At 38.4% G+C, this 27900-nt stretch overlaps 1 protein-coding gene across 3 annotated transcripts in view; it reads right to left on the bottom strand.

Moving 5' to 3' along the window:
• The window catches only part of FHOD3 (formin homology 2 domain containing 3), a 372998-nt gene that overhangs the window by 13713 nt on the left and 331385 nt on the right, over positions 1-27900 (bottom strand). For 2 of the 3 annotated variants that reach the window (XM_058026125.1, XM_058026134.1), the window contains 6 exons: positions 27385-27504; positions 26722-26883; positions 16231-16421; positions 14458-14650; positions 6236-6407; positions 4121-4282 (listed from right to left, as the gene is read on the bottom strand). In XM_058026125.1, coding sequence (XP_057882108.1) covers positions 4121-4282; positions 6236-6407; positions 14458-14650; positions 16231-16421; positions 26722-26883; positions 27385-27504 — 1000 coding nt within the window. Of the gene's footprint in view, positions 1-4120; positions 4283-6235; positions 6408-8964; positions 8995-14457; positions 14651-16230; positions 16422-26721; positions 26884-27384; positions 27505-27900 lie in introns of all 3 variants that reach the window. The other variant, XM_058026115.1, reaches the window with a different exon arrangement.

The following is a 27900-nucleotide window of genomic DNA, read 5'->3' as shown; positions in this document are numbered from 1 at the left end:
GCATTCCAAACTCTCTTTTCTAACTCAAATCTAAAGCAGATTTTAGATTTGAATGAAATCTAAGAGTAATAGAAGTATGTGCACACAGACAGAGACACACTGAGTTATAACAATGTGAGGGGAAACAAGCCTCTCACTCTGTGCCATCCCCATGTGGTGTCTCCAGCAGCAACTGATAAAGCCATCAGTGTGCTCCTCATCATCAAATGCCATTCACACCCAGGCCCTACACTATAGTTCATCATCTAGGGTCAGATGGAGATCTGGATCCAAACAGTGCTGCACAGTCAAGCCATCTTTACAGAGCTATTTCCTTTGAAATAAATAGTCCTGTTTGGCTATTGATTTCTAAGGAATTCACAAATGTTGCTCACAATTTCTAAGCACTGCCCATTTCTAAGTGTTGCCCAGCATAGACTAGAATTAGTGCAAATATCTTCCATATGCTTATTCATGTCTAATAAACTGGAGTGATTTTTCCTGATGCTGACTCATAGGAATTGTATCATTCTCCTGAGACAGATCCATCCAGTTCAATGAGACCAACACAGAGATGGCACCACAGCAAGGGCCTAATCCTGAGGAGACTGATTTTCCTTTAAGGGAGCTATATTTAAATAGCATGGACAAGTAAGAAAACAGTAGTATCTTCCTATTTGCTATTATGGAGCTTTGGGGAGGCTCTTTAATTAAATATATGTAAGTAAAACATTGTATCCTATGGATGATACTGCTAGTCTTTATGAAATTTGGAATATCAAGTAGAGTGATTCCTAAAACTTTCTTATCCCAACTTTCCCTTGCACTCATTGTTTGTTATGGCATCATTTGTGAAGGCTTTCCTAAACTCACCAGAGAACCAGACAATCCTTATTATATTATCTTTATTTCATTACTAAGTTGAACATGTCCCTATAATGTTATAGAAAACCTTCTCACAGGAAGCTGCCCTCAGATTGCAAGAACAGAAACAATATATTTTCAACTTAATTTTTATGCTTTTAAAACATGCTTAACTGACATCTCTGGTGGCTGGAGCCTATTTTTTTACACACAGAATATAAATATAAGAGGAAAAAAAACCCCACGGCAGAATCTTCCCATGGCAAATTCCTTTGAAGCTGTCTTTTAACAATTACCTTGAGGGGATGACAGAGCATTTCAGTTCCTGTGGCTCATTCAATCCTGTGCCTTTCTGATGAACAAATACAACTGCAATGTTATTTTCTCAGATATAATGCCACTCTAGTGTATCTGGTAGGCAGGTCACTAAACACCTGTCATAAGGCAGTGACTTCCAGTTGATTACTGCACTTCTAAATGATAAATTTTATCCTGAAAATCTTCCACTGTGTAAAGGTCTAGCACAGAATCTCTCCAGACCATCACAGGAACTCAGTTGTTATCCGCTTATCATGTACCTTAGATTTCTGTAATTCACTTCAGCTCCCACTGAACAAATTCCTTCCTACTAGTCATATCTTGATCTATCAGTGACCCTTTCTGTCTTCAACCAACACATACAGACATTTTCATCTGTCTTTTGTTGGCTGACTCCCTGCCTTATTCCTCCTCCAATTTAATAATTCTGATGATTACCCTGAGCTTTCAAACTCTTCTACATCATTATGCACTAACCAAGCTCTCTCCATACCAGTCACACTGGTCAACAAACACAAAATGTAAAATGCTTCAAATGAACATATCAAGATGTCTCATTTTCCCATTGCAACAATTTAATATTAATTTAACATAACATTTTCCATAAACCTATTTCCGCTTTCCCCTAGCTATAAAGGACTTGATTAATTAGTATGAGTTTTTTTTTTTCTTCTTTTTACTTCACATTTCACTGTCTTTTTTATGGGAAAAAATCCCTTGCCTATGAGAACCTTCTGCTAGAACCACAGCAAACGTTTATAGTGCAACTGCATATAAATATTTTGGGTTTCTGATTTTGTTAAAAACCATGTGTCTCATAAAATCTTTGCTGAATGCTACGTAAGCCTGACAAGTTTTCCAGTTGTGCACTGAAGGCAATGAGACATATGCAACATGATGCACAGGGAAAATAATTCCTTTCAAGTGAGTTTCTCTTTGATGTTCCTGAAAAGATTGAATACCCAGCTCATGGCAAAAGCCAAAAGATGTCTGAAGATTGAAGGTGATGAATCAAACCTATCAGATAATAGAGTCTCTTTGCTCTACAGGTAATAAATATCATAGTGTCTGCTAATCTAAATCATTGAGATATGCCTAAAAATCTACTTTCTTACATGTTTATGTGTTTCTAACTGGACTATCTCCTGCCCATTTAACGCACATCATGCATTAGCAAGGGTTGATATCTCTTCATTTCCTGGAGATGTCATATTATCAGTCCAGCTGAGTGCATTTTAAACTACTTAATTAATTCATCATCCAAGTATATTGACTATCTCTCAGAGTGAAACAGTTCAGTTAGGATATTCTTCTTCCATGCTTCTGCACATGTCAGCTAAAAGGGACATTAAACTACTGAACTTTATGTTTGTTTTGAAACTGTCTTTTAATCCACTTAAGAGTCTCATCCAGATCTGGAAGAAAAAACAAGCACAAGAACTGGATCCTATCATGATTAATTACAATGGAAATCAGTCCCAGCCTAAACATTTACTGAATGTTTAATCCTTTTTTAATACTTTAATGCTTTTACTGAGTATAAAAGACAGTTCAATTGGAAAATAATATAGTATTTTTATTATCATTATCCTGTTTTGTTGTTTCTGCAGCAAGTGCTTCCTAGGGAAAAAAGGTATCTGGCAAAAATTAGGAATAAGAAGTTTTGGTATATGTGTGTATGAAGACAGTGTTGCCAACAGAGGAGATACTTTAATATGGGATAAACCACAGAAATAGGGATAAAGCATGGAAATAGGCAAACATACAGGAGATTTATTTGATTTGCACAAGCCAACTGCAGCAGTCAGCACGTGCAGAATGCCAGAACTCTGTGGGGAAGTGGGTAGCAGCAGGTGATGCCAGAAAGAGGTAAGGCACGGTGTATGACAGAAGATAAGACAGACAATCCAGTGTCAGCTCATTTTCTTTGTTTAGAGACTGGCTCATCTAACCAGAGTGTCCACTTTGCCTCTGCTATTGCCACATGCATAAGTTCCTTTTTTAGCATGTTGGGGAAAGTGAATATGCTTTCAGCACATGCTAATTTATAGCAAATACCAAATGTTTTTGATCACCCATTATGTTAGAACAACTCCACAAGAAAGAAAATCTGTGTCATTTTTCACTCACTGTTGTTGTCTCCTCTTTGTCCTAACTTCCCAGAAATGCTAAAAAAATGGATGGAAAGGTTGTCAAAAAGCCACATATGGTTAATGACTTAAAACACTAAAATCTTATGTTCTTTGGGTAGTTATCCTTCTCATAGTATTTGCACTAGTTTCTGCACATTAGGAAAAAAAAACAAACCCAGAAAGTTTCATCACCTCTTAAACACTGGATTTACTAAACCATGAAACCAAACTCCTCAAACTTGGGTGTCGCAGCTCATTCCCAAGGCCACACTACACCATTGAAAGACCACCTTATAAATGTGCTACCTTTTCTTCCCAGTGGAAGTTAAACTCCTCTATAACCACTTTGCAGCCAAGCAGCAGTAGACATTTTGTTTTCAGGGCTGCGAAAAGATAGCATACAGCACGAGAGAGAAAGATTTTAAAAGGCGAAATATCTCAGACTATTTTTTGCTTTATGAATAAGTTCAGCTACAGAAACAACTATTAATCTTTATGCCAGTTCACAGTAGGTTACAGCATTTTAAGAAGTCTCCATCTGAGGTCCTGATCTGAACTCTCTAGTTATGCATAAGCACTGTCATAAATCACCATAAACCATTCTTCATACTCTGCTAAGGACATTTCAAGTTCTGTAGAAGACAGAGTCACGCACTGCATACAACACTGATTAAAAACAATAGTAAGAGGAACATAAGCCAATCATCAGCACACACTCAAGCCACTCCCAAAGCATGTCTGCCTACCCAAGGCCTGGTTCCTACACCGATATACATAAATATTTGCACATTCCCTTGCTTTGAGCAATTCAATAGCCTTATACTCACATGACTTCCTATTTGCTCGTGACCGCTTCCTCTCTCTAGGCACCGCTCGCTGGCTTGGCACTTGGGTGGCGGACTTGACGATGCGATCCATGATCTCATCCGCGGCGTCATCCGTCGCGTTCGGCGAGTCGTCGTTGCCAGCGTTCCACGAACCGATACGGCCTGGAAAAGTCCAGCAGGTGATTCAGGGAACAGAGGAAGTCTCTTGCATCACTTTGGTTTTACAGTTGGGTTTTTTGGGAAATTACAGCAGGCAGCTCAGTCATCCCGACTTCAACTCGACCAAAAAAGAAGAATCTGCCTAATGGAGAATATTTCTAAATAATAGCCTAGACTCTCTGCTGCACCAGGAGAGAGCCAAGAGCTCAAACACAATTATTATGCATATTAATATACACACTTTCTATTCCTTTAAGCCATGGTGTCTTGCTGTTGAGCACACAACTGGCAAATGCCTGCTAGAGGTTGCCTATAAGCCAAGGATGGATAGTGTAATGTGACCATGTTTCTCTCTGCTCCTATTACAAAGACAGCAGAAGACATGGCACATCTTAGAGATTGATGCAAATCAGAAACACAGGTCCTTTGGTACTGAAAGAAAGACATAATTTCTGAGCATCTGTATCACAACCTAGTGCAAAGGAGACAAGAAAAGGGCATAAAGTGTGGTTTGACATGTATTGTTCCCCTCACAATGAAGAATTCACCTTCTTATCACAGAACTGCACGTGTCCTGATGTAACTGTGTATGCTCTGCTGTGAGTAGAAGAGTTGGTGACAAGCTGAAAAGCTGAAAGCAGTTTTGGTTAAAACCACAAACAAAAAAGTGAGCCATATTTCCAAATCCAAGGCTCTGGCACTCCTCACCCCACAGACCATTGTGTAACACATCTTTGGGTTCCTTCACTACTGGCTACTGTTCTGTGTGCATTTCATTTTTAAATTACTTGAAGGCTAGTGTGCAGTGTGAATATTGACAGTGAGCTTTGCAGGAGTGGATGTGGTACAATTGCGAGCAGCTAAGAAATCACCAACAAGGCCATTTTATACCACATCTCTGAAGTACATGAACAGCTTTGATTAAGCCTTTACTCAGCTGGTTCATCTCCTTGCTTTTACAGGAGCAGTTCTACTATAACAATGCTTCTGAGAAGCTCTTGTCTGGCTCATCCATCTTCTGCCTCTGCTGTTTTTCTGGGGAACACAAGCTGACTCTCACAGTCAGGATACTCCCCTCATCAGCATTCAGTGGATTACTTCAGCTGTTCAGCTTGTTGCAGTGCAGCTTGAATTATTTAATCTTCATACTTAGCTGACTGGCTTCTGATACTGGGGCTGTGAAACTTCTGAATTAGCCAGGACCATGGTTTTAAGCCTTAATAAGCTACACATACACAGACTTAGAGTTGGATGCTGTGGATGTGCTATCAGTTGTATCAAAAAAAAGGTATCAAGAAACTGTAAGATATTCAGATATGAAGGAGAAGAAATACCATGTAAGAAAATGAAGACGTGAATTTTGGTGCATCATCTTTACTCCAAAACCATCTTCCATGTATTGCAACTATGGGAGTGATGAGGGAAACACAAATGCAAGTACCCATTACCTTTGCAGTTTAGCAAGGAGGTGGTTTAAAGACACATCATCTTTTTCTACCCATTTTCTCCCCAGTCGTTCATAAAATGCTGCAAGGTCTTTTCACTTGAATTTGAATTGCTGCTTTCTACTTGCTTCTATTGAAAACAAAGAGAAAACCGCATCCTGGATCCTCCAGATGGCCCATTTTGCTTTCATGATGAGAATGAGAATTGGTGTGTTAGTGGACAGTCACCATCATCATGCAGGGAGAAGTGAAAATTTCTGCAGACTTGGACTCCTGATACCCCTACTCTGGCTGTGAAACATCAGGAAAATTGTTTTGAAATGTCAGGAAAATTCTTCTTCATCCCCTTGCCTCAAATCACTTCTATCATGAAAACACCACTGGGATGTTCTCCTTCCCCTTCCACCTTTTCAGCCGTGAGTGCTACCCGAGGAACACATGACCCACGTCTGGGCCACGGTGCAGCTCCCACAGCCCAGGAGAGGTGCCCAGGAGGAAAAGTGGCGCTCACCTCGGCTGGCGCGGCTCCGAGTGCGCACGCCCAGGGCCATGGTGCTGTCCCCCCCCGGGGAGCAGGTCTTCAGCACAGCCTTCATGTTCTCGTGCTCAGCAGCATCCTCGGCGTACTGCAGGCCCTGGGGCTGGCTCTGGCAGGGCGGGGAGCTGCTGGAGAACTTGCCAGACTGCGGGAGGAAAAGGAATTGTCGTGTCAACTGAACAGCATGGACAATAGGCCAGGGGCTCGACTGCGAATTGCAAGGAAAGAAGTGTCCTCCCAGGCTTGGTTTGGAGTAGGGCTATTCCCAAAAGAGCCCAGCAACAGTTGCTCCTCTCCCAGAGCATTCACTCTGACCAGAAATAAACCTGAAACAGGGTGACAGCAGGGAGCAGACACAGTCAGAGAAAGAACAGATGCATTAGCTCGAGCTTTGTAATTTTGACCTTACGTCTGAGAGTAAAAGGAACAAAGCAAGGACTTGCTTTGAAACCTTCGATCCAGACTGGGCTTGATCTGGGGTCAGGCATAATGCTGAGAGGAACAGCATGAGACCCAACAGAAAAAAGAAATTGCTTTTTTTTCTGTACAATCAACTTTCACCAGAAAAGCAAAATGGTGACAGTGGTCTAGGAAAAGATACCTTTCCCTCCTGCCTTTCTGCCTTGCTGCTCAGACAACTCTCAGTCTGCTCTAAAATCCGATTATCTACAGGTAACTTTAATACACATTATCATTAACACTTAAAAAGTCCCCGGTTCCAAAACACCCAGACAAATTATTTATGGCTGAAACACAAAAATTGCAGTCAGAAGTCAGAAGAACAAATAAAACTTTACAAGAGATTGAGGAGTCTGCCCTCTGCTTCCCTGTCACCACGACTATGTGAACAACAGCAGCTACACTAGCTGGGCACGCACAGTGTGGGTATGCAGCATCCCCACCAGTGACCAAAACAAACACCTGGGAATGGGTGGGAGCAGCAGGAGTGGGCACTTCCTAAGGAGAAGCACTTGCATTGCTGGGCTGCTCTTTCTTCCCAGACTTTGCCTCCAAAGGGCTGGGATGCTGGTATTCACCACTGTGCTCTTATCTACAGAAAGGTCAAAGCACACTGGAAATACAGCCCTGACTGCAGGAAATACCGACCCTGTTGACAGCAAACAGGCATCAACAGATAATAATAAACCTCAGTACTCTCACTCATATCAGCCCAGCATCAGACACAGAAGTATGTTTTGTTATTCCTTTTAATCTTTCTTACTCTAATTCAGCACAGATGAAAGGACAAGTGCTGCATTCTCTTCTTCCTTTGCATAATAAACAACATTAATTATTCACTTGATGATATCAGGCCAGTTAGCTAAAGGGATGCAAACCTGCAAAGCTCTTTGTCAGAGAGTGGTAAATTGAAAGAAAAGACTGAGCCCTACTTTCAGAGCTTTGATCAAGTCCCCATCTCAAGACTGCAAATTGAAAAAGTTTAATCTGGAAACCAATGATAAGATGATTCTATTTTAACATAGTGACTTTTTGGGGTAAGATAGCAAGTTAACTGAGTAGCAAAACAATAATCCCTACAAGGCACTGAGCTAAATATATCAGTAAAAGACCTATTTTGATAGCTAGAAGTTTGTTTTCTTGTTAAAAGATTAGCTTGAAACATTTTGAGTGAAAAGTATGCAAGTGCTAGAGTTTCACATGTGAAATTAAGAGACAGAAAAATATTAGAGAAAAACTCCTATGAAAGGACATGCTGTTTTCACATTAAGACTACTCTTTTACAAAGTGGGTAGTTCAGTAATCAATACAATTTCCAAAAAATTCCAAAGGATAAAGCCTTCACACAACTGATAGCTCCTGTTCACACAGATTAGTTACATGTTGGCATAAACAGGCAAATTAATGTAATTTTCTTTCCATGCCCTAAGCTATACAGAACAAACCATGACTGGGGGGCAAAGCTCTAGAGCCAAAAGTTTTATTTCATTTCCTTAATTTCCGATGTTGCCATAAATTGCTGCTCAAACCCCAGCCTGGTGGGAAAATGACCACCACTATGAAACAGCACTAAGACACATTGTTTATGTTCAGCAAATTGAAGAAACCTCTAATGCTGAACAAAAAACGCATTACAAAAAAGATGCTCCTCAAATCAATAAACTTTTATTATGAATATAGCTACAACACCCCCTTCAGGAGCACTTTATGATAGATACATGAAATACTCCATGGCTCACCTCTATGATGAATGTAGTGTCTCATTCTCTATTTACACAACAAGGCAAACAGTTAGGATTTGCTTAACATCCCCATATCCTGATGCTTTTGAAAACTTTATAAAAGAATACCATATGGGGTTACACAGCTTAAGGAGTATGAAGTTATCCTGGTAATCCATAGCCCAAGGTAACTTATGATATCCATAACATTTAGATCACTGATGTTTTGGATAATGGGGAGAATTTGCAGTACATTACAGACAGTAAGGAAAAGAAATGAGGAAACTTAAAATTATTAAGGCCTCAGATAAGGATTTCCTTATTCAAGAGGACAGGAATGCATATGGTTAAAGCTGACTGTAAAAATTTATTCTTATGATTGAGACAAAAAGGTATGAGAAATATGTCATGGTTCATAGTTCCAGTTGAGCAGATGGAGTTGAGCAGTCCATACTGAGTTAGGAATTAGATGTCACAGCACACAGGAGACATGAGATGACATGCTTTTTCAGAGAACCATACCTCAACATCCTCTTCTTCATCGGTCTGCCACTGGAAACAAAGGACAAGGTGGAGAAGGACAAACAGCAAGATTTAGGAAAGACAGCACTGTCAAGCCATGACAGAGTAAGAGGTAACCATGGTACTGTTTATGCAATAAGAGGACATAAAAATAGAAGACATATAAGGAGCTCATTTTCATGCCTTAGACAATCAGCTTGCTTTTCTTTTTCTTTTTCTTTTTTTTTTCTGTCCCTGCCAGTACTGTATGTAGAAATTTCCTGATTTTCCTTATAGAAAGGGTGAACTGAAACTACCCCTAACCCATCCCATTTCTCTCCCTTGAGTCATGAGGTTGTTTGCCCCATGGAAGCTGACAACACTAGGTAGGACTCCTTCTCATTCTTCCAGCTCTGTGCAGCACAGGGAGGTCCTGGCTGCTGTTCCTCTCAGTGCAGAGGTCAACTTAGCAATTCCTTTTCTCTACACTTAAGTGTTTGTTTTAATTCCTTTTTTAAGCTGGGGTTTTTTCAACTTCCAATTCAACAGAGCACTCAAATCAAATGCTGCGTAGTCTTTCAATAAATGCTTAAAGTTCTCCAGTAGCTGCCTGATACCTGATCCTGGAAATCAGAGATGCAATTATCCATTGTTATTCAGGGCCTTCACCCTCTGTGACAGCAGGCATCTAAAACTATCTTGATGGTTGCACTACATTAAATGCAAGAGACATACAAAAATATTGTGGGGTATGGAGTACTCTTAAATTTTGGGATTTACAGGGAATTAGCAAACTATTTAGATCTGTATTTCCAAATGCCTTGGGAATTCTTCACTGGGCTAGAAGATACCCCACATGAAAGTTTCCCAAAGTAAAACATGGCTTCTCAAGTATCTGGGCTCCCTGTTTCCATAATTTTCAGTTTGATTGTTTATAAAATACAAACATAGTCCAGAAATTTTATGCACTTTTTTAATTTGTGGGGTTTGTGTTTTTTTTGAAGAAGCATTCCACCAATAGTATTCCTCTCCCTTGTGTTACTAATACACATTTTTGACCTTATCTCCATCTCAGCTCTGATTTCTGTCTGGGATTGATACATTCTGTTCCAGAAACATTCATCATTAAATATGAAAGCCTGATTTACTTTGGCCCTCAGTTTAGTTTCAGCACAATCTCCATAAGAAGATTAGCTGTGACCGCTGAGCAGCACATTAACATTACTTTTTAAGGGTATGTTTTATGCAAAGAGTGAGATGCTTATTCTAATTTGGACACAGTGGTACTGACAGAAACACAGGCAGTGTGTTTTGCAGAGGGACCATACCAGGTATGTTCTCTTTGCATTAAAATTGTCTGTTTGTCTTTCTTCTGTTCGCTGGGGGGCAGGGAGTCACTCTATAAAAAACAATTCTTCTGAAGAGGATCACTGTTCATTTTTGTCATGAGTAAGAAACAGAAAGAAGAATAAGCAATACAAACAGTCTTGTATTCTAATTCTGTCTATCTATCTATCTGTCTATCTATCTCTCTGTCTATCTATCTATCTATCTATCTATCTATCTATCTATCTATCTATCTATCTATCTATCTATCTATCTAATGTAATGCTTCATTCTGTACATTCAGCCAATAAGTAAAGGGCAGCAGAAGAGTAAATTAACCTAAACAATACAAAAAGGCAGTCAGGGCAAGGTAAAATACTAGAGAACACACATTACAAAGACTGTGCTCCAAACAAAAGTGTATTTATAACATTACTTTGTATCAAGCTAGCTTTTTACAGGGTAAAGGCCCAACTGCTGGCCTTCCAGCCCATTTAATCTAGCTAGGAGTTATTTGCTGTAGACTCACTTTAAGAGTACTTCTTTGCTTGATTTTGCTCATCTCCAGTACCTGGGCATTACCATTTCTCTCCCTCCTGCTCTACATAGAGAGCACTCACTCCTGGAACTACTGTCCTACACCCAAAGCTACTCCAGTGCACAGGAGGAATAGTTCACCATTCCCTTCATATTCCCATGTCTGAAAAGGCATTTGCCTCTAGCAAATACTGACAACAGTAGTAAAAGCAGCAAAATAAATAAATCAACCTAATGTTTCACAAAGGAATCTGTCCCTCACCCTGGTGTGTACATTCTGTCTTGTATTTACATCTTTATTTCATCATTATAAAAACCATTGAGAAATGGAAATAAATTAGGAATTTCTTAACATATAATATTACCAAAAAAGCAGTGAAAGAATATTGGTATACTGAATATCACTTGCAGACACAAGATGTTAATGTGAAGGAAAAAAGGCCATTTGATTCTTCTGTCATTCAATATTGTATGCTGCAGAACAGTTTGAGATTTCTCTCCTTCTCTTCCTCCTGCCCTTACATTTTTCCTTTAGGCTAGCATTTCTGTGCAATGGATTTGCTGTAATAGACATAAAATATTATGTCTATTACATAGCAATTTTGGAATTGAAACTCTTAAGTATCATGAAAAGCAGAGCTTCATAAATCTGGGAGACAGATGCTTATATTACCTACAATTATTAATAATCATTTAAAAGCCGAGACTTGTATCTGTAATTGCATTTCTTCCCAATTTTTCTTGCTTGTTATTTTTAGAGTGCCTGAAATGAGTGCCATCGTTGGCTAAAGCCAGATATAAGGTTACAGAGACTAGGCAATTTTCCTTCTGAAACTGTGGCAAAAAACTTATTTTTTTCCTTACCCATCTCCTCCAGACAACATTCACCAAGATTTACTCTGACAGTGCCCAGTCAACTTCAGCTATTAAAGAACATCTAAACACAAAGATATCTGTGGTAAAAGGCTGAAACAAAGACTGGAAATGTTCCCCATTGTGCTCCTGAGCCCTTCTCCATGTGAGCAGTTGTTGAAGCTGATGCAAGTTCTCCATGTCAAGAGCCAGCAGACTCTCCATGCAACAAGCCAGCACCCTCTGCCTTCCAAGTCTGCAGGGGGGACAAGGTTTGAGAGATAACAGCCCTTCTCCTTAAGAACTGGGCTGGTTCTGGCTTATTCCTTTCCTGCTTCTGTTAGAATCCCTCCTCATCTGCCTAAAAGGAGTGTACTGTGAGGTGATAAAAATGAGACCCTGAGGAAACTTTCAAAAGGGCAGGGAGGTAAATTTCAAATAACTGTACAATACTTTTAGGTCATCAAAAGCAGAAAGTAAAATTCCATATGACTACTGCATATTATAATCACTTTCTACAAAGAATTTCTTTCCAATGTCAAGATCTCAACTTTCTTCTATCAGTATTTTGTAACTAGTGAATCATTGTCATTGCATTACTGATCCATCTCCCCTTTCCAAGCCTTCCAATATAAAACACTAAGAAAATCAAGACCAGATACAAACCACAGCCAAAACAAAGCTACAATAAAATTCCACATTTTCATAATTCTTCGCACATAAATATCTTCCATCCTGCTGACTTGGAAACTTGTTCTGAGGTAGATACAACTTTGAAGTTGTCAGAGGAAGATGTGACAAATAGTCTGATGCAACTTCAATTCAGTTTTACCATATAGTGCAGTTCAAATAAAAGGTAAATGAGGCCATATTACAGGGCTATGCTCAAAGAGATTTAGCTAAGTTCTGAAATAACCATGTGGCTACATTAATAACATCCTTAAAGAATATTCCTGTAAGGGCAGTTTTAAAGACTGTTGGTTTTTACTCATGCAGGCTTTTTGGTTTCAAACTAATAGAACTGTTCTATAATTATAAATTAGTGATAGGCAAAATATACTCCCTTTTTTAAAATCTGTAAGATATTTCTTGGCCTAACACTAACTGTCAGATGGCATTTAATTCTTGCCAAATCTCAACAGAATCTTGAGCTTAACAAGAGATCTTCCTCCAATACTACTTTTGTTCTGGGAAAGGCCTTGATGCCTCCTTCCCTCCATTTTCAGGCCTTTGCCCCTGGTTCTGCCCCTTGCTGACTCACTGTCAAGCCTGAGACTTTTTGTGGTTTGAAAGGGTCCCATTTCTCTGCTTCCTGAACCCAGTGATCAGAACTCCTTTCCCTCTTGCATTTTCTGCAGCTTTTTTTTCTGCCACAGCAGTTATTCTGGACAGATAATACATAAACACTACATTATATGGTAGGAACACAGTAGGAAAACAGTAAATCCTTTACATCTCTGTCTTGCTTAAACTAATAAAAAGTGTCAAGGCTATGTGAGGGAATGAAAATTTTAATTTATAAAACTCTTCGGTTAAAGCTGTCTTTTGTCTCCTTTAAAACACATCAGGAAAACCAAGAAGCAATTGCAGAAAGTGATTTCACTTCTCTAGTGGTACTTTTGTAAATTTGTATGACTATATTACACCCTTTGTATAAAATCAGAACCTCTGCCTAAACCTGAGACTACACCAACAGAAAATAAATCCTTTGATAATAATGCAGGTTTAACATTTTCTTGAGATGGGGCAGATTTCCAAATGTAAAGAGGATATTGCCAGGAAAGATCTACAAATGATTTTGAGTCAATGACTTAAATACAATCTCAACTGATGTCAGTCCCAATACATATATATGTATTTATATTGAACCATGTTGCCTGAGTCATAAAACTGTAATCAGCTTTGAGCTTTTCATGCCAAAGGCAGGGGTAGCTTCATATGCAATGAAACACTTGCATTTAATCGAGACTCCAGATCTGGATTTTGAGACAGCTGGAAACTTTTATTAAGTACTGGCACTTCTTAAAACTCTATTTGGTTTGAGTCAAACTACATCAACTTAAAAAAATATAGAAAAAATATAAAAAGAGGATTTTAAAACCTATTATACTGAGAAAACTAATCTTATTTTAATTTCTTCTATGAGTATTCAATCTTACAGTCAAAAAATTTACAAAGTAACATCTACTGTGGACATAAATTTGTCCATCCTTTCAGAATCCCAAAGCAGTCTATTACCATAAAATTGGCTGGTCTGTGCCTAAAGTTAAGAAAAAAATGCATAGGAAATACATGTGTATGTCCATATATATATACACACAGACATAAAAAAATAAAATGTCAAGACTCAAGACTACTAGAATATTGTAAGATGGAGAAAAAAAATCCATTAAAATTTGGTTGCAATCACTTAAATAGCTACAATGATTCATCATCTAAATTATGCTCTCTATTAGGACTATAATTTCTAGGTTTTTTTTCTTTTTCATATTCTTGGCTGGTCAGATACACACGGCTGCTGATGTCTTCTAGATATTCTGGACACTGTCTGTGCAGCACACAGAGAAGCTCTTTTTGGATAATTAATTTCAGTTCGTTCTTGTCCTATACATTTTTATGAAGTAGAAATTATACACTATCAAGGACTTGCAAGTTTTGTCTTCTAATAGAGGAGAATTCATTACTTACAGCACAAGGACCCCTAAAATTAAAAAATGGAATAACAATACTTCATATACCACATGCAGTGAAAGAAAGTTTTAAAAATCCATGCTATGGGAGATACCATTTGCCACTTACATCTGTAATCATTTTCCCTCTGGTCTTGTTTCTTTCCCTGTGGTTAGCCCGTTTCTGTTTTTGCTGCAGGACTCGTTCCCTGGTGGTGCGGTACTCCAGAGCAAACTCACTGATAATCTTGCAGAACTTATTGATGTTGACTTCACGTATTGCATAGGGAGGATGGCCCATAAATAATAAAAATGAGTGAAACCTGGAAAAAAAAGAGTTATAAATGTAAAGGGAAAAAATCCTTATTGATGGTCTCTTGGAAAAAAAACAACAACGCTCTATTTCACTGAGTCCATTTATTACATTTCTAGCTCCCATCATTTCCTTTGTGCTACAGAATTTTCATGGATGCTTTGCATAACATTGGTATGTTTTATAATTAAAACCATGAAAGTCTAGCCTATGATAACTTCATCCCAGTCTACTTTCCCAGGCTGATGCAGGAGATAAAATATTTATGGAACTCCATCACTTTATATGACTAATTTGGCACGTGAATGACCAATTTCATTTCTGTTATAGAAAAAAATATTTATTAAGTTTCAATTCTATTTATTTGTATTAAGTAACTTCAAAGAGGCTGTTAGGACTTTGGGCAAAGTCTAGACAAGAAGAATGCAGATTTACAGGCTAGCAAACACAAGAAGGAAAGAATTTCTGGTTCACAAAACTGACCATAAAATTATATTATCTACCAAGTACATTAGTTTGGGACACTCTCAATTCACAGTTTTACTGCTTCTGTGGCATTCAGAGCTTTTGCACTATTTGCAGTTTTTACTATTGCTTCTATATTGCATGATTTACAGCAGCACACTGAATGTGTAAAAATGTATGGGAATTCCTTTTAACTGCATCTACATCCCTGAGGACAAAAAGTCTTCCCAATCTTAGAAAGATGCAAGTATATGAAAACATTTTTAAAAACTATCATAGCCATTTCAGGATATCAGAGGAGAAAGTTGATATTTTTTTTACTTGCACAATGCATATGATAAACACAACAGGAAACTAATGAATTCACTTCCCTTCCATTGCAATTGGGATTTCTGCTTACTTGTGGCACAAACCCTAAGTCATTACAAAAATGAAAGAAGAACTGAATCAACTTCTCAAGTGTATACCCACAAATTTGGGATAATGTGGAATCCAGTTCTTAATTTTGACCACAGCAATTTGGAAATTATCCAGAAGTTGGAAAACCTCTCACAGTTTCATTAAACTCAACTGCAAATCCTAGGGAGAGGAATCCTAAATCTGTCTTCAGCTGGTATAAGCATAAAACACATAGTCGAAGATCTTGCAAATAAGAGTGGTTCTGCCTACAAAAGAACTCATTGTACAAGACTGATTTCAGCTTCTTCATATGATGAATTTGTCAAGAAAACAATATTTTTTTGCGACAGTTTGTTCTTGTTTATCAGACAGTAAGTCAAGTCTCCTTAAAAAAATTCCAGGGATAAACAGAAAATCTATCAACTTAACTCTAAAGCTGCTAGCTTTTGGGGACTAGGAGGCAAAAGACACAGTTATTACACCTTGGTAATAAATGATTGCCTGGATGATTGCTTTTTTAAAATCAAAAATATAGAAATTTCTGGAGTGGGGGTATTTCTTAAATGGAGACTATAACAAAATATGCACCACACACAACTCAGCAACATTCCCTGCAGGAATGGGCATTAAACACTTACACAACACATATATTTATGATGTCATAACTTATAATTTTATCAAGTCATTTACTATCCAGGTATTGCTGTCATCAATAGAATTCTGTACCTGTTAATTATTCTTCTATGAACAATCTTCAGGATTATGATTCTTTCTGCACAGTCTTTAAGGAACTCAGACATTTTTTGCTTTAGACTTGGCTTCATTTCATGCTTTGCTATAGCCTTAAGGTGATCCCATGATGCTTTGCATCGTCTTTCCATCTGACACAAGTTTTCCTGGAGTTGTTCAAAGTCAACCTGGAAAAAGAGAAAGGAAAAGAAAAGGTAACACTTGAAGTGAAAACACTGCAGTTGTATACCTGGATATCCAAGCAATGCAATCTGTGTATATGAAAGAGTCAAGGTACTGGCAGCATGACATTATTAATTATTAGTAAACAATAAAAAATAGTTTTCTCTATCACACTATGTCTAGGCATGTAATGCTAGTAAAGAAAAACTGAAAACAAAGAAATACCCATACACATATATTTGGTTTTATTCTTGGAGGCCTAACATCTAAAGACGGGACAAAAAAAATATTGTGATGTGTTTTTTCCCTTGCTAATAACTTCATGTTTGCACCAAGTAACTGCATGACTCAGTTCTTTCTGAGGTAATACAAAACTTTCTCTTTTTCTTAATCCTTTTCTCTACTACTCAAAGCTTTTTGTACCCTGTTTACTGCTCACTGTTGTACCTTGCCAAGCATTCTCCATTTTAGGAAGTACTTGGATCTATTCCCTAGTCATGCACTGACTTGTTAATAGATGATCTAGTTCTAATCACAGAATTCATGGGCCAGAATTTTTAAAAGCTCTATTGAAAGTATGTGTTATTTAGTGATCTCAGCACTAACTTTCATCCCTTGATATACAATCCCAATTTACTGGCTTGTAACGAGATCATATAACGACTCTGAAAGTCTCTCAACACAGTTGAAATAAATGATTGCACCTTACAGTAACATTCATCAGGATAGAGGCCAACACATTCCACAGAAGGTGAGGGAGAGCTTCTCCTTTATTCATCAACCAAAAAAGGTGTTCAAATCGTGATACTCTTACAGGAGACACTCAGGACGTGTTGCCAAAGTGCATCAACGACCCAGCCACAGCACACAACAGATGAGAAAAATAAAACTACCCATGTTCTGGAATTCTGGAGACAGGAAAAATGATTTTATAATACCACTTCACAGTTCAGATGAACTGAAGCTATAAAGTACAGACTTAGTTCTCAGATTCTAAACACATCAGTGCTTGGGATGTTACAGTCTCATACTCCAGTTAATTCCTTAATGCTAAATGAAAACCGGTGTCAGGGGTAGGTTTTATTTCATTCTTCTTAGCTGTGTGCAGCATCCACTGCTGAGACCTTTACTGAGAATAGCCATAAGAAATGCATTATTATTAAAAAGCTCCTGGTATTGATTAGATTTGTTTATGCTGTGATTTATAAAGTGATGAATTTTTCCTCTTCCCAAGGAAATAGAAACATCCTTTGATCACTCTGCTATTCAGAAAAGCCCTGCAGGCGGAGCAGCTGTGGGGTATTTGCTTTCCTTATATCCATATCAATGCATATGTTGAAAAGAAAAAAAAAAGTCCTTTCCAGGTCAGTATTTTCACTGTTGATGATAAACACATTGCTGTTCTCCACAGATGGTGTATCTAAAACACACATGGAGAAAAATACTAGCATTCCTGTTAAGGAAAAAAAAAGACAAGGTTTAGGTCTTCTCAGTAAGACTTATCCAACCTGGGTGAGGAAGCATCTCAGCCTCTGTAGCTGAGAAATTTAAACTCATGACATTTTATGGCAGAATGAGTTTTACTTTAATCTATCAAAAAAGGTCTGAGCTTCAGGCCTGTAGGGGTTCAAGAAACATCTTTGGAGAACAACAAATCTGGGGGGAATGTGGGGAATTCCTGGCCCCTTGAAATCTGCCAACAGTCAGCAAGTCAGCACAATCACAGGAGTGGGAAGTTCCAGCAGGGATAGGGGCTGGTAGGTTGAGCTATGGGACACTCATGAGTTTTTTGAGCACAAACAAAAATTCAGTCCTCTATGGAAGTCCTAAGGAGACTGCAGTAAGAAGAACACCACCTGAACTCTCCTGGAATAAACCTCTGTGGAGCACAGGTGTCCTCGAGCAGGAGCTGTAGAGTCCTGGAAGGAGTAAAGTAGGAACTCCAGTACAGGATAATGCACCGGTGTATTCCCCAAAGGCAAACTGTACAGTGCCTGAAAGAATGTGCCAAACCTCCATGGAATCTCTGTCTGCCAGCTCTCCAGTGTTTGGTCACTTGCTTGTGGACAGAAAGGAATATATTTGCAGAAAAACATCCTCATGTGAAATATTAAAGTTCCAGTTTTTCTTGGATTCAATCAAGTACCCCACCTGAGACTTTAAGAAATGCTTTTTCATCAGTGCCAATTTTGTGTGTAGACACAGAATCCATTACATTTCAGTCTGCTCCAGGTCTGTGGCTCTGCTTAGGATATTATATACAAATGTACCAGTAAGAGTGATGAGAAATCCCAACTACAAGAGACCCCAAAACATGTTCATATGATAAGGAGAAAAAAAACTTGTGTGGGGTAACAATGGCAATTATTCAATATGTTATGGATAAAGAAAACATAAAAAAGCATTTGTAATACCATACTACCTCTTTACCAGTTCACACAGCATTGCTAAGGGAGCATGGATTATACCTTCTGATTTATGTGTTTAATTCCAACACTTCACTAAAGGAAGTAAAAGGAAGTAATGATGCATAATAGTAGAGAAATATGAATCCTCTTTTCTGTTCTTTTTTTCTTGAAATGAAAGATGCACCAATTCCTGCGTGCAGGTGGATGGTCATGCTGGGATTAAGAAGGAACTCAGGTGAGCTGTAGCTCCAGGAGAGCTCAGCATAGGAGGCACTCAGACAAGAACTGCTGTGGCATTATTTTATAACTATGCTCCACTGACTAAAAGGAAGCAGTAATCTGAAATAGTCAGTATAGCTTTCTTGCTGGACAGTAGTGTACAGATATTGTACCAGGCCCGAGGATTTGGAGGAAGGTGGAAACATACATTCTTCTTCTTCCTCAGCATATATATGTGCAAGACATGCAGCTTGCTGCCTGAATAGTTACCTTCTGCAATTTTTTTTTAAATTAATACATGTTCTTTTCTGTGGGAAAAAGAATGAGTGGTCTTAAGCTGTTATGCAAAATAGGAAAGTCCTTTCTTTCAAATACTATGAAATGTTTATTTTAATTTGTAAACTAATTTAAAAACAGCAACTTTCTAAAGGGTTCTGGGACATATTTGATATGTTCCTCATTTCTCTGGCCACGCTCCTCTCTGTTCACAATCACACTAGCTAAAAAATATTCAGAACTATTGGTATCTGTGAAATCTCTTGCTAGGGCCACTGTTCAGTTTTCTGAGAAGTGCCTTATAGACACTGTTTGATCAGAGGGGAGTAACCAGACAGTATATGCAAACAGGATGTAAAAGTCAGTTTATGTGAAAAAAGCCCCTCGGGGTAAGCCTCAGCAAACCACTGCCCTAAACTCACTAATGGGCAACTTTAGAATCAAAAGACTATTTTTCAATTTAACACAACCATGTTTTTCACTCAGAAACAAAAAATAAAATGACTCAGAACAAAGAATAAAACCTTCCAACCACATGCCAGAAACAGCAGCACTCGCTTTAATCACTTTATATCATTATTTACTGCCTGCTACCATAGAAGCAGATGACCTTCCCATAAACAACAAAAATAAAAAGAATTCCACCAAGTTTCTCATTCCACTGGGCTGAGAATTCAGTACCTCGTGACAGACCTACAAACAAACATACCAGAACAAACAGCTTCTGTTCTCACTGTTTTTCACCTGACTCAAAAACTGCCACCACCATCAAATGGCTCAGCATTTACTTCCCTGCTTGTTCTGGTTCCCTGAACATTGGTCCTTACAAGGCATATTTTTTTCAAGTTCAACTCCATCCAATATCACATGCCATGTATAAAAGTTTAAAACTTTCTCATTCATGAAATACTACACCATGCTCTAATCATTCAGGCAGGACATGAATCAGGGAGCCTTTCAGGTCTTTGGGTTGGGATGTTATTCCTCTGTGTGGCTACAAATACCTCATGGCAACACAGGAATTGTACACTTTATTATTTTTGGGGAGAGAGAGGAATGGCTGCTTTGGGAATTAAATGCAGTAGTTCAAACCTGAAGTGCCTTCCACTATATATTCCCCAGGGCAGCATATACAACTCCAGGTATGCACTGCCATGCACTGCAAACAACTGCAGCCACTGTGAGATAAGAGGTAATTTTTCTTCAGCTTTCCCTTACTTGGAATGTGCTTTACAAACACGTTTTCTCTTCCAGCTAAATCTCCTCTAGTCTTTGGGCTAAGCTCCCCCACCGCAAATACAAAACCATCCTAAAGTCAAAGATGCTGCACCTAAATACACTCACGTTTCCTGCCTCCTGTGTTAACATTCAGCTCTTCAACAGGGTCAAAGATGTCACAAGTGGATTGAAGCAAAAACCCCAAAATGAGGAAATTAATGGAAACTGATGAAAGACTTATTTTCAAAATCACTGTATCTAAGGTTTTGTTCTGAAGGCCAGTGAATAATTTATTCCATAGCCTCAGCATGCTTGCATAAGATTTCTATTGTTTGATACTCTATTGTTTATTGGTATAGCTTGCCTCTTTTAGTGGTGAACATATAAAATCCAGTTATTTTCTACGGAAGACGTGGATTTCTGCATTTTCTTCTTAGTCACAAGGTGCATTTAAGAGAAGATTGATGCTTTCAGAATGACACGTTGTCTTAAATGCACAATAAAATGACAACTATTTTATTGTACCTCATAGAAAGATATACATAACCACACACAAGCTTTCTCTTTTCAAAGTTCAAGATAGTTTCTGCAGCAGACCACAGTCTAGTCTGAGCTGTTTATAATTTAGGGTCAGAACGTTCATTCTCACATTATTACAGGGATGCGTTCTGGCAGGGAATATGAAATCTTCCTCTTTTCCTGAGTTGGTTCAGTGCCAAAGGAAATTCTGAGAATTGCTCCTTGCAAACACACTGTCATCTGAGAGCAGCGACCTTCTGTGGCGTGTGTTCAAAACTCTGTCTCCTCTGATATTTCCAGAGTGGTTTCCTTCACCAAGTGTCACAAGAATTATCCCCAAGACCCTGTTAGTCTGACTTGCACACTGTGGGCATGCATTTTAACCAAGATAGATGCCAGTTCTCTTAAGCAAGCAATATATAAAGAAGGTTCTGCTCAGACATTTCTAATTCCTGGGTAAGAAGTAGCATTCTGTGAAAATAATTTTGGAAATGAGAGCACCTGAATCAACCCACTAATGAAAAATTACAGGACAGAGATGGCAGAGGTGCTTACTGAGGTATGGCCAGATGAGTCTGCCCAATTGTACACACATCTCTACTGCATTTTGCTTCATTGAACAATATCCTAACTACATGGGATCTTTTTGCAGATGCTGTATGGCAGTTCCCACAGTCTGGGACAAAGGAGAGCCATACCAGACAGTGGTGACATAGGTCCCTTCAGACAGTGTTATGTCACCTGCAACAATTCCTGCAGTCATATCACCTGGAATATTATTGAAACACCACAGTGCCATCAGGCACATGTGCTAAACTTCATCTGCTGTCTTTGAAACACAACCTCAAAGTCTCATTTGCCATGGAAACTCCTTACCCCTTGCCCCAGGATGCTCTGCAGCCAACAGGATCTGCCTCTCCCTGCTCTGCTTTCACCTCTGCTCCTGCTAGCCCATGCCACGATCTGAGGCAGCTGCTGGCATCACAAGGAATGACTGCAAGAAACCTTGCATTCCTGGACTTTTTTTCCATGGAAAATAATTTGACTTTTGGCATTTATTTTTGTTTGAAATAATGTAGGGAAAACATACTTGAATGATAACTGCACACAAATACTTTCTGTCAAGCGAGACATGAGAAACCGCACTGAAAGAATACAGGAGGCAACATGATTTTCCCTACTTTTTTAAAATATTTTTTTAAATCCTTTCTCTGCTTTCCACTGTATCAGAAGCTACAGCATGTCAGATATCACTTCTGTTCCAGCCAGCTAGCTCCTGCCTCCTTATGCCTCCCTGCTAAGGTCCTTGGAGGGCAGGCTACTGCAGGCTTCCTTCTCCTCTCTGTATGCCTTAGGCTCATCCTAAGTTTTTTCCTATTAGCAATCCTTGTCTCCTCCTGTGTTGCTCACATTTCCTATTTCTTACTTTTAAAAGCTGCCTGCTCCTCTACTGCTTAGTAGCTGTGAGTGTCCTGTGTCCAAATGTCTTGCTGCAGGGGTAAAAAGCCAGACAGAAGTTTGACATCTTGTAAGTCAATTAAAATCAGGGGAAGAAAATGACATTTATAGTTTATCTCTAGAGCTGGCCAGTTTTCAGGTGCACAGGGGAAGTATTTATGGGTAAGAGAGAGAAGATGAACATTTTTAATATGGAGGCATTTTTTATTCACTAACAGAGGAGAATTGGGGTTGAGGCAATCACTTCTTAAGTAAATTTCTAGGAACAACACTCGATCTTAACTGCAGAAATCTGAGGGTCTGCTTCAGTATTAGGTACATCAGTTTTGGTATAACTTCAGTGAAAAAAAAAACTTAAAATACAAAGAAAATAAAAAAGGCAAGTGATTTTAATCATGTGATACTAAATAATCAGCGCTGTGCATGACTTTATAAATGCTTTTTTTTAATCTAGAATTGTATTTTTTCTCTAATTTTTTCATTTGTGTGTTTTTTTGGTGCTACTTATGATGCCAGTCCTTCAGTAAAGAGCCACAAGTTTTGCAATAACTATACCATTTTGTTTCTGGTCTTTCTAGCTCCTTTTTGGTGGGGGAGCCTGTTTTCTTTATGATTTTGGGTTTTTTCATGAACTAATGCTCAGGAAATTCTTATATGATGCGCATTTCAGGGGAAGGGGCATCTCTGTTTATCTACAGGATGGAAATTGTTTAGCCTTTGTGGTTTCTGAAAGATCTTTGTAGGCAAAACAGAGCTCAAAACACAGCCTAATCCACAGTGATATATTAGTTGTCCTTTCCTGTCAGCTTTCCTAAACCAAGATTTCGCCTTGTCTGTGAACATTCCCTTGAAGAGGGCAGCTTGGATGGCTTCCACATCCTAACTCTCTGATTTGTGGCAGCTATGATCAAGTGGGAATAGAGCTTGTTAAAGTAATCCATCAGTGGTTTAACACATGCAGGAACATCCCAAGGAGGGAGACCTTGGGCGACACGGGGAAGGTTAAGGCTATAATTTCTCTTAATGTGATTTTGTCTGGCCTTTCTGGATTTTCGTCCGCTTTGGGCAGGGCCACTGGATCAGCAAACCACAGACTGAAAAACTGTGCTCAATTTTGCACGCTCTTAGACCTAAATTTTTTTTTTTAGTGACAGGAGTAGGTTAAGCTTTCTTCCACTTTCTATGATTGAAAAATAGAAGAACCACTTGGGAGAATACCATACATGGTGGTGAGAAGTTTGGAAAACAAAGGCTCTTCTCTTTTGTGGTAATTTTTCTTCTTAGTGATTAACTTGATCCCAATCTAAGAAAAAAGGGAAATAACTTCTCGGCAAAGAGAAGAAGCAGGAAATGAGAAACCAATACACCTAGATGCTAAAAAAGTAAGAATCACACAAATTAAAACAAAAAACACAACAGAAAGTTAAAATCTTCCAAACATGAGAAACCAAACTCACTGAAGGCAATAAACCAGAGCCTAAACATAGGCTGTACAAGAGGAAAACTAGGAGAAAAGAGATGGAATCTAAACAGAAAATATTTAACGATATAAAACAAAAGCAACAAATTCCTGTATGGTAAAAAAAAAAATATATGTAGGAGGTCCTGGATCACTGGGGAGAAAAGAAACTGAGGAAGACAAAAATCAGAGAAGGGAAGCAAGGTTACTTCTTTTCATCCAGCTTCACCACAGAGCATGTTGGGGAAAAAACTACTCTGGTGCTCCTTTCCTTTTTCTGTATTATATTTTTAAGAGATGTGAACTGGTAGTGAGGTTTGAAACCTTACTAGCAGAAATACATGTTGGAGAGAGATGATATCTTACAAAGAACTAAACAAGTAAAATACAGTAATTATGTCATGAATTAAAATAAAGAAATTGAGGCACTGGCTAAAATGAACATGAATATGTATGAAACTATACTTGGTAACTGAGAGAATAAAAGGATAGTAGAAGTTTTGCCTATCCCTAGAAAAGCAGCAAAGTTTGTGCAGTGGTCAAGGTTTTGTTACTGTATCTGGTAACTTGGCTGAAAGGACGAGTGACAGGAAACTTAATACATAAAAACCACCACTATGTTCTGAATGTTTATAAAATAGGAAATTGATAAGACTAAGTAAAGAAAATAAAATTTCAAAATCTTTTCAAGGGACTCATGGGAGGCCACCTGTGAATTGTGAGGTTAAGAGAGCAAAAGAAAAGAAGGAATACACATTGATTCTCCTTTGTTGACAGGGCTAAGAGCAGGCATCTCATGGTTTGTGCTTTGTATCATACTAATATTCAAAATTATCTGGAAACAAGGAAGCACATCCAGAAGGTAAAATCCACAGATGGCAGGAAATTATTCAGATTAGTCCTGATTGAAGATTATTAGGGGTTTGAGAGATAAGCAGTAAATCTTCTTCAGCAGATCATGGTCACTGCTGTAGACTGCAATGAAGTACAGAGTGCACGGCACTATCCAACTCCATCGGGAGTTCTGAATGCTCTGTCAGCTCAGGAGACTGCCTGGCTCTCCTTGGGAACTGCCCTGGGACAACGGGTGTCCAAAGGGTACCAGCAGTCAAAGAACACAGAGAAAACCTCAGAACATCTAACAAAAAGTAGCAGAATGGACAAACACAGTAAGATTTGACAGTGATAAGGAGAGGCTGGAATGCTGTACTTTTGTTTAACACATTCCAAAAAAGTAAGATGAAGGAAAAGTGTGGAAATGGTCTCATAAACAAAAGATATAAAAGGATCATTTAAGACAAGGATCTGAGCAGCCTAGTTTAATCTGGTCTTGCACTGAAAAGGGGGATGGATCATATGACCTTCAGAGATCCTTTCCAACCTAAGTTATTCTGTTAATTAGAAAGAAAAAATATTTTTATTGTTCAGTATATTCAGACAGCAATTCCTGAAACTGGCAAATTGAACAGCAGAAAAAATAGATTATGAATTCATTGTTGCAAGAACTGCACTAGGAGCCAAAATAAGATTTCATTTTTGCAGTTTAAAAAAAAGTATTGTATTATACAGATGTCCTGGGTAGTGGGGGCAGAGTTGTTCGCCCTGACACTCTCCAGCTCCTCTCCCAATATCCAAATAAGGTGGCCTTTGGAAAAGAAATCCTCCCTCTATTTGATGTACATAATGAGAATTATGGCTCATGAAGTAACATTTTTCTAGGAGAAATCTTTCATTCCCTTAGAAAGTTCTTGTGCTCTTCTGTCAAGCAGCTGGTATTGGCCACTGTTTGAATCAAGACACTGGACTAGAAGGACACTATAATTATCTGCTGTAATTATTACCATTTCCATGAGACTTGACTCCTAAAGAGAATTTTTATGTTTGCTATCTCCCATGTTTACTCCATTCATTAAGCATTGTACTATTTTTAAGGGTTATTCATGAAATTTCACACTCTGAGAGATTCAAGAGTGAGTTTACAGTGTTTCTATGATGCTGGTCACAGCAGTTATAATCTCCATACCATACTGAGCCATTGACCAAACCTATACATTAACCAGGGAATTACCATTTTTTGACAAGATTCCTTTATTTCTATTTATATTCTCTAACTCCTATGGAGATCTCAAGAGATCCTCTGGAGATGCTCAAAACTCGCCTGGACTTCTCCTCTGCAACCTGCTTTAGGTGAAACTGCTTTAGCAGGGGTTGTACTAAGTCATATGCTGAGGTCCTGTCCAACCCCAGCAATTCTGTGATTCTGTGACTTAAACCAAGTATTTCAAGGACTCTTTAATTCTAGAGACAAATTTTATTAGTAAAAAATTAATTCCTTCCATTGGATTTAAAAAAATACAATCAGGCATCTGCCTTATAAAAGAGATTCCCCCAAGCCACAGAATAAATGAACCTGAAGATACTGGTCAAAGTTTTAACTTGAAAATAGTTCCTAATAGTAATATACATTAATAATGTACATAATATTATCATGGCTGTCACAACCAATGGCTGCCTAAGAGTGCTCTGATGAAGGAACCTTGTGACAGACACAAATAAAGTTCAGGAGAGGGAGTACTGGCATCTTTGAAACTCAGTGCAAATGACAAAATGAACACACAGTTGTAAATAGTGCTGCAACCAGGGAGGATCAAAAAATCAAAGAAGAGAATAGAATAAAACCTTAAATATTTCACTTCAAAGAGGTGTTATAAAAATTTACATGTAGATGTATTTACCTACTGGACATACCTTGGCTGACCTAGTGATGGCCCCGATCTCTGAATAAAGATCAGTGCTGTCTGGGAACTTTTCTACCACCATAGTGCAGACGTGGTGCAGGAGAGACTGTTTGTGCACTGTGTCCTTGACTTCTGGAACCTTCTCGAGGTAGCTCAACTCAAAAGCTTTGGCCTGTAATGTAAAAAAAGGACATTAAAAATAAAGACATTTAAAAAAAGACATTAAAAATAAAAATGCTTACTCCTTCCCATGCAGATTGGTAGACAAAAATGATGAGCAATAAGGGGCAGAGGGGAAAGAAGAAGAATCCTACAGGAGAGGAAACTCATTGCTTTTATTAATTTTTAACTTGTTGAAGACTAGGCCTAAAATCAGTCCATCTGCAGTGAAATGACCCACGACACAGTTCTCACACTTTGAATGCAAAGCATCAATAGTACACTTAAGGGAGTTACACTAGAACAGTGCTTAGCTCCACTTTCCTTCAGATTATGCTGAAAGAGGTAAGACACAATACAAAACACTCTAACACAGAAAAAAAAGCACGTTATATTCCCTAAATTACTTTTCTGGTACAAAATAAATAGCGGGTTACAATTTTCACAATGGTTTTGACTTTTGTTTTTTTGAAGGAAAAAAGCTAGAGAGGAAATCCTGGGACATCAGGCTTACATTGGTTCCATTCAGAAAGTTCCCAATGGCTAGCAGAGTAGAAAGGATAAATCCCAAAGTTTTATTGTGCTCCAGTTGGTCCATTCCCTCCTTCAGGTCTAGCAGCGGTTCTGCAACTTCCTACCATAAGAACAGAAACAAGAAAGTGAAGGTTAGTTTTTAATTCTATGGTTTAGATTAATTACTGCAAAAAGTTCCTGAACTGGCGTCTTGCAGAGTGTAAAATGGCCATGTGTGCTGGCTTTCTTCCATGTTCCAGCTAATAAATCACATACAAGGACAGCAAAAAAAGTACATAAAATATTTTCCTACTGTTGTTCCTTTATGTATGCAACTGCCTTACTTGTCCTGGGACTATCCTGTGATTCCATACCGGAGAATGCTGCTGCATTTCAGTTAAATCCATGAACATGCCCGAGCCCCAACTTATAAAAAAGGCTTCTTAAAAGTATTTTTTCTAATCTTTGAAAAACAAATTTAAAAAGTTAGAAACCTTACTGACTTAAAATTTGCAGC

Source organism: Melospiza georgiana, chromosome 1, assembly GCF_028018845.1.
Source record: "Melospiza georgiana isolate bMelGeo1 chromosome 1, bMelGeo1.pri, whole genome shotgun sequence".
NCBI lineage: Eukaryota > Metazoa > Chordata > Aves > Passeriformes > Passerellidae > Melospiza > Melospiza georgiana.
Note: the sequence above shows the minus strand (reverse complement) of the source record. Positions and strands in the feature narration are given on the sequence as shown.